Genomic DNA, 11,668 nt, shown 5'->3' with positions numbered 1-11,668 from the left:
AAACATAAATTAAAAGTAATACATCCGAAGTGTTATTTAATTTCTTCCAAGTAATAATAATTAGTAACCAGGTCCAGTAGACACTCAAATAAACTGGAAATTATTTCAGGAAATTATTTTTATGGTTCGGGCTTAAAACACAGCGCGCTGTTAAGAACATGTATTTTCTGTCCCTTTATTAATTTGTTTATTATTTCCCACGGTGGCTTGACTGTGCTTTTCACGGTGGAACAAAAGGCTAGGAACCATTGGCCTGGTCCTCGTTTCACAGTGGGCCGTATTTTCACTCCGCCGTGTATTTTTTTCCCGCTCCGTTTCCAACCGCGGCCGCCTTTTCGGCGGGGTTGTGTTAAAATGGCGAGCCGATGGCGGCATAGCGAGAGCGTACAGGACTAAGTCAGACTCCTTAGACCCCCACACATCCTTTCCGACATCCAGAAAACGGGCAGGATGGCAGCTCTGGATCAGAAGTCGCCCAATGTGCTTCTGCAGAGCCTGTGCTGCAGGATCACGGGCAAGAGCGAAGGTAACGAGAAGCAGAGCTGGGGAGCTAAGCTACGTTCACTAGCCAGCGTTTATCACACTACAGCTGTCTGCAATCACACGGCTGATTAATGCTCAATGTGTGTGGGTCGCTTTTGTCATCCTCACCTGAACCACGTTTATTAGCTGTCTGACCAACCTAACGCTGTCCAACCACGAATAACCGGAGCAGGACTGACAAGTGAGCATCCTTACTAGTGCTACAGCCCTGTGTTACATGAGCAGCAGCACAGTCCTTCAGCCTCCACAGACAGTGCCGTCATTAGAGAAGGCTTAAATAGCCAGGAACCTGTTAGAAAGTAGAATTGGATTGTCTAATCGCCATAATCGCCAGCATGTCCATATCTTGATCACCTAAGCTCGTCTAAGCTAGCTCAGATAGCCGGACTGAATTAGAGATGGAGCTCAGATACAGTGACATGGCGAGTCGAGGCTTCCGTTTCTGCATGCCTTGCTTTGAATGGAGTGCTAGACGATGGAGCCTGCATTGCTTAGGCCGGTGCTGTACTCGCAGTCCAACCCGTTGCTCCTGTCAGTAGCTGTATGACTTATACCTCAAGTGTCCAAAAGTATCCAGACCCACCGTCTAACTAGTGACTTCGGGCCTCTTAGACTGTCACAGCTTGTGTAGTCTCTATAGTGCAGCATTGTCAATAGATTGGGATGGTCTGGAGGAACTGAGTCTAATGTCGCCATGCCCATCACCGAGCATCACCTAGAGGAACTGTGTTTTCTGGAGAGCTGGTGCTCCATCCTCCATAGAAAAGCATTGTCAATAAAATGATGATGTTCTGGACTAACAGCACCTGGGCCTGGTTTTGCTTCTGAAGAGGGGACACTCACACATCCACTGCCTTCGCCAAAGAAAAGCATTGTGAATTGAATGGGGTGATCTGGTGCAAAAGTACCTGGACTTGGTTTTACTATGCCCATTGCCAGGCATCACCTAGAGGAACTGGGCTGTGGAGCAGAGGACCTGTGCTCTGTGGAGAGCTGGTACTTCATCCACCACCTTCTCTAAAGAAAAGCATTGCCAACATAATGGGGTGCTCAGGGCCAACTGCACCTGAGCCTGATGTCACTATGCCCAATGCTAAGCATCATAGAGAGGGACTATTGGAGGGGTTCCTTTGGAGCAGAGGAACTGTGTTCTCTGAATTGATGAGGCTCTATCCAGTACTTTTGGGATGAGCTCGAGTGGGGTTTGTGATCCATAACTGATCATCCAACATCAGTACCTGAATTCACTAATGCTCTTCTGCCTAAATGCAATCTGAGCCTTGTTCACTTTCATTACAAGGCCTTTCCCGATGATTAGAGACTGGTACTCCAGCAAAATTGAGACAAACTCCTTATTAGTACCCTTGACTTTGGAAGAAGCATTGGATGAGCAGATGTCTACAAACTTTGTCATATATTGACTTCAAGCTAGCTCCATAATTGCATTACAAGTTGTCAGTTTCCATACAGAAGAGTATGTTTTGCCTTATAGGCTATTGTATGTCAGCAGTAAAGAGATTTCTGCTCTGAAAGCTCTTCAGTAATATGACCCTCCTCAGAAAATGAGGTAAAAACGATTAGATAAATGCCTGAAGGATAAATATAGACCCTATATATGGCCCTTAATTTAACATTATAGAGAGCAGTATTGATTACGTTAGCTGTGTCTGCTCATTGGACATGGTGTCTGCCTTTATACTGCTATTCTTAATTTTCCTCCCCGTGTGCAGGGTATCTTTGAAAGTGGGCTTTATGGTTAAAAAAAAAAAGGCGGGGGTCCTGTTGGGATGTACGACGCATGCACCACTGAATTCACTGACCTTCTTTTTCCAGCTGATGTGGCGCACCAGTTTCAGTATGCTGTGCGGGTCATCGGAAGTAATTACGCCCCCACCATTGAGCGGGATGAGTTCCTGGTGTCCGAGAAGATAAAAAAAGAATGTAAGTGGAATGGAGATGGGTTAACTTCCTGTGTTGTTTTTTTCAGCATTATTCACAGAGCACTCCACAAAAGCATTTCATCCCTATTCTGCCATTTGAGGCCTAATAGGCACCTCAGCCTCAAATGTCAAATCTGATTGCGCACAGATTATTGAGAACATGAAGAGGGGACTGGGCAGGTCTAATCATAGATTATGTTCTCAATATAACTAAATCTCCTTCAAAACTGCTCTTTGGACTCAGGTTTGTTTGATTTCTCTTTCTAGTATTAAAGCAGAGGAGGGAGGCAGATGCAGCTCTGTTCTCCGAGCTCCACCGAAAACTCCAGACCCAGGTCAGTATCAGACTCATAAGAGCTTAGTAGCCATTGCATCATATGCAAGATATTTGTAGTTATTTTTGTACTACATATTAGTGGCAGGCAATAAGCAATGTAGTATCTTTAAATAACATCATGATTAGCGCTGCTAGAGCTGGGCAATGTGATGATATTTTATTCTTGATCAATTTTATCATCATGAAACACAATATGCTAAGCATATATTCTAAGCATATGGAGGCTATTGTTAACATTGATCAGCTGCACATTTCATTACAAACAGTGTAATTAGACTGGTTTAATTGGATGAAGGGCAGCAGATGTTAGAAGATAAAAATCACAGTACTCAGTATGGGAGAGTATCTGAATAGTCCCAGCCCTACTGCTGTGTTTGTATTATTGACTTCTATTTTGACACGGTCTGACTGGAGCCACAATATCGTTGAACCGCCTCTGCTCGTAACCGGCAAGATGACTTAAAAAGGGGCAGGACTTTGACCCTGTTCACACCTGGTCTCCTCGTGTAACTAGTATCTGGGTTGTATCTTGATGAGATTTTAGCTACATGCATTTACACTGGGTGGGCAAATGCGTCTCTGCTTAGTCTGACTGAATTCTGGTCGATGTAGGGGTGGAATATGCAGATTTACTGTTGAGTGGCAGTTCCTACTGGCGTTTCGGTTGTACTGGTAGGGGTTTGGTTGTGAAATGTTGTCTGAGTGATCGGATTTATATCTGGTTTAAATGCGTCTTGGCTGTTTTTACACTTGCATTTTATGTAGCTTTGCCCGATCGACGCATGAAGAGACCAGGTGCAAACAAGCTCATTGTCTTCAGGGTCTTCAAGGATCATGATACGGTTGCTGGACTTAACATCTTTCCTATAGTTTTCTATAGGGGGGATCTACAGTCCTACTGTTGCTTTGTATAGATTTTACCAGTGTTTTTACAAGCAGTGTTTGAAAAGCTTTGTGTCGCGTTGATGTTCTTAAATGTCATTGCGACATTTATGAATCTCTTAGTACTTTAAACTGTATTTTGTATCCTCTTTTTGTTTCTACCTCGAGCAGGGGGTGCTGAAACACAGGTGGTCCATCCTATATTTGCTGCTCAGCCTTTGTGAGGACCCAAGGAAGCCGTCCAGCCGAGTATGTATAGTAATATAATTGTCTCTATTTTTATTGTTTAAGCATATTTGAGACTTTTTATGAACATTTTTAGAGCTAAGAGATTAAAAGATTGGTGTATGCAAGTGCCATAAAACACTGAAACCCAGTGGACTGATGGATAATTAGTGTGATTTCATTGTAGGGGGACGATGAGACTTAAAAGGGCTAGCTACAATCTTCAGCTTGACTTTATTTAGAAAATGAACTTGAAATTAAACAGTTACAACAACACTGTTTATCACCCTGATCCTCTAAGATTCTCTAAGGATGCCTAAAGGCCCATTACCAATGCAGCAATTTGCAGTAATTACTAATTTCCCCCAACAATCTAGCAATGCCTGAACAACTCTTGACTTTGACAACTTTAAAGCGTGTGCATACATAATGACCCAGCATGCCACCATACACATAGCATGTGGTGAACTCCTTTCCCCTCTCCACAGGTGGGTAGCTATGGCGCCGTCTTTGCCCAGGCTTTGCCACGCGATGCCCACTCCACGCCGTTCTACTATGCCCGCCCACAGAGCCTGTCCCTCAGCTACCCCGAACGCTCTGTGCTGGCTGCCCACAACGCTTCCAGCATGGGCACCAGTGGCATCAGCAGCTTGGGGGTGTATCCAGTCAATGGACCTGGCCCAAGTCCTCAGTCTCTGCTTACCGGGTGAGCCAATCTGTAACCAAACAAAGGTTGCATAGCTAATTTTAGCACTTGCAGCTATCTTGATCTTCTGATGACAGTGTGTCCTACAGTGTCAGAAGTCTGTTTAGAGTTACGTAACCTGTGTGATGATTTAGGCATGATACTAAGGTTGCGTGATACTAATTCATGGGCTCAAGGCAGGTTTGGGACGTGTGTTCCATAGGTGCAGGTTTTTGACTTAGCCTCGTTTGTATGTGTTCTATGCTCAAAGTATGGGTATTCTTTGTCCACGAGTGTACATCATTTGTAAACTACTTGTTGAGGTGCCTTATGGGAAACCCAAATGTAATGTAGTATATACTGAATAATCAACAGGGGCCCTAGAATGTATCCTTGGTGGATTTGGTGTGTCTAGCCATCCTACTTGTCTACTACTGCTGTTAGTGACAGACTAACTCCGGCCTTCTAAATAAGACTTATACTTTAATTACTTTTTTGTTTGTTTTTGTTTTGTTTGAACACCTTTTGTGTGCAAATCCAGTGTTGCCATTTCAGTCCACTACATAGGACATCATTTTTGCTCTGGAAGTTCTGTAATGCACAGTATCACAAAGTTAGTCATTTAGAATTTAAAGTATGTGATTTGCTTCGGGATGTAAGCCTGCGGATACTCTTTTAGGCTCTTCTTCGTGTGGACCATATTTCCTCTGTCTGTGACTTGTTTGTGTTGTGTCTGACTTATTTGTGGCCTGACTTTTAATTGCACTGTAAGCACTGAATTATTAACACCTCCCCCATCAACCACAAGGTCCCCGGCTATTTAAAGCACGGTTGTATGTTCTCAAGGCCTGGACCCAATAAATGGCCGAGTTCTTATAAATGGTAAATCTGTCAGGCTCTAAGCATCACCGTGTTGCTGGAATTTCAGCGTCGTTCTTCAGTGTCACTCTTCACTGGTTAAAATGGGCCGTTAGAAGGTAATTAGTGTGTTCTCCTGGGCTTTGCTAATGGAATTATAATGTCATTGCTTTAGAGGAGAGTGTTGTTTTCAATGTGTTTGTCCTTAGTAAAAAGATGAATATTGCATTTTTATGTTCTGAAAAGCTTTTAGAAGGTAGGTTTCCTTTAAGAAGAGTAGAGTTATGTCTTGATGAGCTTTTTTAAAGCCACGAGAATGCCTCACCTCTCACACTGTATAATAGGGTCATTTATTTATTTATTTATTTATTTATTTTACCTACTTTTTTTTACTTTATATATATATATATATATATATATATATATATATATATATATATATATATATATATATACACATACTACTCATATTACAACTAATACTCATTTTATTAATACTACTATTCCTGCTTATACCACTATTAATAATGGCTTCTTCTAATATTTCTGATACTACTACTTATATTAACTTTCTATTAATACCACTAGTTTTACTAATACTACTCATATTACTGCTAATACTTGTAGTACTACCTCTAATGCTTATATTAATACTACTATTAATACTATGACTTCTACTAATACTTCTTTTACTACTTTTACTAATAGTACTACTTATAATACTTCTATTAATACTACTATTACTACTAATACTTCTGGTTCTACTATTTTTACTAAACTAATGCTACTAATACTACTGCCATTAGTACTTTTAGTACTACTAGTTCTACTTGTACTGCTACTTCTAGTAATACTACTATTATTACTCCTAAAACTATTATTTATAATTGTTTACCACTTTTCTGGTCACTGGATGCTTCCATGTGTATTATGTGATCATTATAGAGTGTTGAGGAAGACTCTTAGTGTCTCCACACTTTTGACTGGTTCTGTTTATTGGCATGCACTGTTTTAATGGACGTCTAGGGCCTGTGTGCAGTGCTGGACTTGTTTATTAAGAAAGTGTGAAACTTTTGTGTCCGTCTCTGTGTTTGTGTTGTTAGCCCTGGTGCCCAGCCCATAGCTGACCCTTCAAGAGGCTCTCGTCTGGCCTGGGCTCTCCCGGTCTCCGGCTCTCCATCCGGTCCCAGTCCTCCTACCTCACGCCCCCCTGCAGGCCCTGCCTCTGCCCCACCAGTCAGACCCCTTCACAGACAGAGGCGGGATGGCGACGGCAGTGGTGAGTCCTTTATCAAAGCAACTTCTATAGAACGTAGTTCTGTAAATGCTCAATCGACTGTTTAGTTGATCAGCTGATCGAACCACTAAGCCTTCAGTGTCACTTTGATCCTGTCCCAGTGCCTCCATCATTTAAAGTCTCTGTTCAGTCCGGTTTCTGATTCAGCATTGGTTCACCAAAGCGATGTGATCTGTATCGCTCCCAGCACTTTCTGAAGTGTGTTCTGCTCAGTCGGAATGACCTTGTGTTTTATATGAGCATTATTAGCCCATTATAGAGTGCAATGCATCTGCTTGTCTCCACAAGCCACGTTGTAAACGACTAATTGACTTAGTTGGCTGATCATTGCAGCTCAAATGGTGCAGTAATGTAAATCTGGCTGATATTCAGAACTTTCATTAACATTGACTTTGCAAACAGTGCGAAGTGTAAATATTTTACTCCGATAGACAGCACTTACTCATTACCTCCATTGTTAAACTGTAACAAGTAACTTGTTTCGTTTCTGATTCATTATCGCATAGTTAGTTGTGACCTCGCAGTTTGATTGGCTGAGATGCTTTGTATGAGTGCAGTATGAATCATGGTCATTTCTCTGAACACACTTGAAATAGGGATGCATCGGTACACAAAAGTAACTGTTCAGTTCACACTGTGGTTTGGACCTCACAGTTTAGAACAAACGGACAAAAGTAACAACAAAGGCCCTAGGTTTCTCTTCATCTATTTTAAAGCAACATTATGTGAGAATTGGCATTTCTTGCTCTTAGTGTTCCCCCTACAGTCAGGAAGTGAAATGTACGCTTTAGGCTGCCATCGAGAGCTGCTTTTCACATGCGTGAAAGCTGAGAGATGTGTTCCGTGCACTGGCACAGTGAGTTTATTGAGCTGTAATCATCTAGTGAGACAGCCAAGGATACCTGTGTATCATCAGCATAACTATGGTGCTCAGTGTTGCTCTTCTGGATTTGGCCCAAAGGAAACCTATACGGATTAAACAAAAGGGGCACAAGACCTGATCAATGGAGGAATTTGCATGTCGTAGCCATTGTGTTTCTCTCTAGCTCTCTCGATATATAAAATATATATAAAATAAATACCAATATAAAATATAATATAATAGTGTGTCTCTATATGTAAGACCAACATTATATGAGAATTGGCATTTCTTGCACTATTGCACCCCCTGGAATTCGTGCTTTGATCCACCCCCGAAGGACATACTGTACATGCATTTCTGGACAAGCTAAACAATACAGAAGTAATTTAAAGTGAAAAACATGTGGAATGACAAAGAAGATATATACACATACACACACATACATATACACACAAATATGATAACACAACACTATGCCTTTTTTCACATGCTCTATCCTAACCGCCAGTAACATACTTCAGTTTCTGCCAATGAGGGGGGGGCCAAAAGAATAGTCAGTGCAATAGTTCATGTTCATGTTCAGTATCTGAGTGAGTAAGATTTTGGTTCTAAATTGACTTTGCCGTTTAGCTTCTACCTCCAGCCCAGAAGCCTACATTATAATGTAAATCCCATTATTACAGTCATCTCTTTTGCAGTGTGATGTGCAGAGTGATCTTTTGATTTCATGTGACCTGGCTAAAGGCAGCTTTCAGTCATGAGTGCCTGAAACAGAGGTCCCACAAATCAAGAAAAAAACCACTCCCTCTCTTAAGCTTCTTCAACTGATCCTGGCTCTGTATGAGAAAGTGGAGGCTTGAGGATGCCTTCTAGCTCATGCAGCGCCGTAGAATTGCATGCAGGGTGAACGATATTTGGAGGGAAAAGGTCATATTGAGAATTGATATTTTAGGTTTGTGCATGAAATATTGAGATATTTAGAAAAACAATTAAGTGCCAATAATTAGTGTCGAGAAACTACTCCCAAATGGAGCCAATTGTCACAGTAATGAAAAAGGTGTGTGTTTAGGGGTGAAATCGTAAGTCTGTGTATTTCAGTATTCTGGTTATAATGATGACTTCAGTATAATGTTATCAGTTTTGTTATCAACACTATATTTATCACGATAACAAAACATATCCAGATATGCTAAAATATGGTCATGTTACCCACCCCTAACTGCACAGAGCATTGTACTCAATTGCACAATGTTGCAATATGATCCTCTTCATACATATTCAACCTGATATCATAATCCAGAGGTCAGCACAATAACCAGAATACTGAGACACAAATAATAATCTATTTTGTACTGAAACACTTTCTCTGTACTGGATTTAACGTGAATCTGTATGGAGGGTCACTGTGTTCTAGTGTTGTCTTCGGTGCCTCATCATGTCTTTCTGATTGATGCGGTAGAAAAGTTGAAAATCCAGTCAGCCTAAGGGCACCGTTCTCCCATGACTCCCAACCGGACAGATAGATGAGCATGACCTTTGCAACTTTATAACTTATGTCTCGCTTTCTTGCCCCCCCACCTTTCTCTCGCACATGCTCTTTCACTCTCAGCTGAAATCAGTGAGGCTGCTCTTGTGCGAGACATCCTATACGTCTTCCAGGGGATCGACGGCAAATTCATTAAGATGTGCAGTCCAGAGAACTGCTACAAAATCGACTTGAAGGTAAATTCATTATTGTTTGCACGCCGTGCGATTTTTTTGACAGATGTCCAAACTGTCTGTCTGAATGTTTCACAGCTGTCTCTGCAGCAAGTTACTAGGCACCGCAGCACAGGGATCTCTGGAGGTAACTATTTCCGAACTAGTTGGTTTCACATTCTCTGACTGGCCAGTGTTTTGTTGCGCAATCTAAGCTAATATACAGTTCATCATTACAAGGTAGCGGAGTGAGCTGTAAATTTAGCTGCTTGGATAGAGGCATTTTCGCACTGGCACGTTTTGGTTCGGTTAAATCGTGTGTGTGGTAGTGTGTGTGTGTGTGTGGTAGTGTGTGTGTGTGTGTGTGTGTGGTAGTGTGTGTGTGTGTGTGTGTGTGGTAGTGTGTGTGTGTGTGTGTGTGTGGTAGTGTGTGTGTGTGTGTGGTAGTGTGTGTGTGTGGTAGTGTACAGATCTTCAGAAATGAAGATCCAGAAACCAGTAAATGCTTTCCACACTGATGGATCTGAGGTCAGTAGTAATATGCAAAGACAGGAGCAACACACACATACACATCTGTCTCTTCCATAATGCCCCTAGATAAAAATAGGCTGTTCAATGAGTGCATGGTCCGCTCTCTAGAGGCAGTCCTCAGGGCTCCAGCAGGAACTGATTTGGTCCACTCTCTGTTTCTAAATCTATGCTTTCAGTGTTGGTTTTGGGAACCTACCACGACTAAAACATCTGTCAGTTCTGTCGTTCCTTTAGTGAAAATTACTTAAGGGAAAGTTTTGTTTGTGCAAAAAAAAAAAAAAAAAAAAAAAAAAAATCATGTCCCTGGTTCGATTCCAGCTGATGCCACAGCCATCCGTGGCTGAGAATCGCAGAGAGCGCGGTTGGCCTCATAGATGGCCATCCCTCTGCCTCCATCACTTTGGAAAATGCTTGCCCGTGAAGGCGCCTGTTGATATCAGTCAATGTTCCCCTCCAAGCGTGTTCAGCTGTGCTCAGCCTCCTAGCACTGGTAGCAGTATGTGATGGAGAATTGGAATCTACAGTTAAATTTGGGTGGAAATTAATAAAATCTTTTATTATTAGTGTTAAAATATAACATAATATACATCATGTAATAAAATAACTAAAAAGCAGTGTCATTTGTTAAGGCATTATTTAGTCTCAAAGTCCAATATCAAATTTGAGCTTTTGTGATATGCTGTGAAAACCTTTCAGTCTGTCTCGAACTGTTTGAAAAAATGATGATAAACGAATGTGATGTACTGTATTTCATTATTTTCATTATCAAATTATGATAATGCAGATATATGATGATGACAATGATGATAATGCAGTCAGCTGGCCTGGAGATCCTGTCCTATCATAACCTCACACACAATTTAAAAAAAAAAAAAAAAAAAAAAAAAAAGCCACTGTGAAGGTCAACCCTTAACCGTAGATCTTTGGTCTCCTGGATAGATGAATTTTTTAACAGGGCTCCCAGTGGTGCCCCAGTGCTAATCTCTCTTTCTCTCACACACACATGCACAGAAAAGATGCTTGCTCAACAGTGAACCCACTGCTTTTCATATTAGGGCTGTTGTTTTGGCAAGAATCTGGCAATACAATATGTATGATGAGGCAGGATTCAATATATTGTGATACTGTAAGAAATAAATTAGAGGAAAACTGTCATAGTATAAAAACACTGATAGACAAGTTTACTTTTTATCCAATCAGAACAGTGGGTTCTGAAGCCAGAGTACAACCCTGCAATGTAGTGGTTGGTGTTACTTAAGAATCAATACAGTATTGCACATCATAAAATCACAATACTTCAGAATATCTGTTTTTATGCATTATGCCCCTAATTCACATACATTCACTCTACTGAGTTAAATACTGTGACGGCTAATGCTGCAAATTGAAGTCTGGAGGTTGAGTGGCTCCAGATGCCTACAAAAATGATCCCTTCAGAAGGCCAAAGATAGACGGTTGAACTGCACTGTTTGTTAATCGCTCCGGTCACTGTCTGTGAGGAGTTAGGTGTGTTGTAACCTAAAGTTTCCAAAACTAGATTTAGTACTGCATCAGTTTGAACATAGATTCCCTAAAACTGGATTTAGAACTGCGTCAGGACTAACCGAGAGTCCGCTAAAACTGGATTCGGTACCGCGTCAGGACTAACCGGCCGTCCGCTAAAACTGGATTCGGTACTGCGTCAGGACTAACCGAGAGTCCGTTAAAACTGGATTCGGTACTGCGTCAGGACTAACCGAGAGTCCGTTAAAACTGGATTCGGTACTGCGTCAGGACTAACCGGCAGTCCGTTAAAACTGGATTGGGTACT

The 11,668-nt window shown here is 41.5% G+C and overlaps 1 protein-coding gene across 1 annotated transcript in view; it reads left to right on the top strand.

Moving 5' to 3' along the window:
- The first annotated feature begins 284 nt into the window (after positions 1 to 284).
- Positions 285 to 11,668, top strand: part of tubgcp3 (tubulin gamma complex component 3) — a 30,044-nt gene continuing 18,660 nt past the window's right edge. The window contains exons 1-7 of the mRNA XM_072657546.1: positions 285 to 526; positions 2,377 to 2,484; positions 2,751 to 2,818; positions 3,874 to 3,951; positions 4,416 to 4,633; positions 6,574 to 6,749; positions 9,239 to 9,351. Of these exons, the coding sequence (XP_072513647.1) occupies positions 451 to 526; positions 2,377 to 2,484; positions 2,751 to 2,818; positions 3,874 to 3,951; positions 4,416 to 4,633; positions 6,574 to 6,749; positions 9,239 to 9,351 (837 nt within the window). The 5' untranslated portion in view covers positions 285 to 450. The remainder of the gene's footprint in view (positions 527 to 2,376; positions 2,485 to 2,750; positions 2,819 to 3,873; positions 3,952 to 4,415; positions 4,634 to 6,573; positions 6,750 to 9,238; positions 9,352 to 11,668) is intronic.

This window comes from Salminus brasiliensis, chromosome 15 (genome assembly GCF_030463535.1).
Source record: "Salminus brasiliensis chromosome 15, fSalBra1.hap2, whole genome shotgun sequence".
NCBI classification, from domain to species: Eukaryota; Metazoa; Chordata; class Actinopteri; order Characiformes; family Bryconidae; genus Salminus; species Salminus brasiliensis.
The sequence above is the reverse complement of the archived record's forward strand: the minus strand, read 5'-3'. Positions and strand labels throughout refer to the sequence as shown.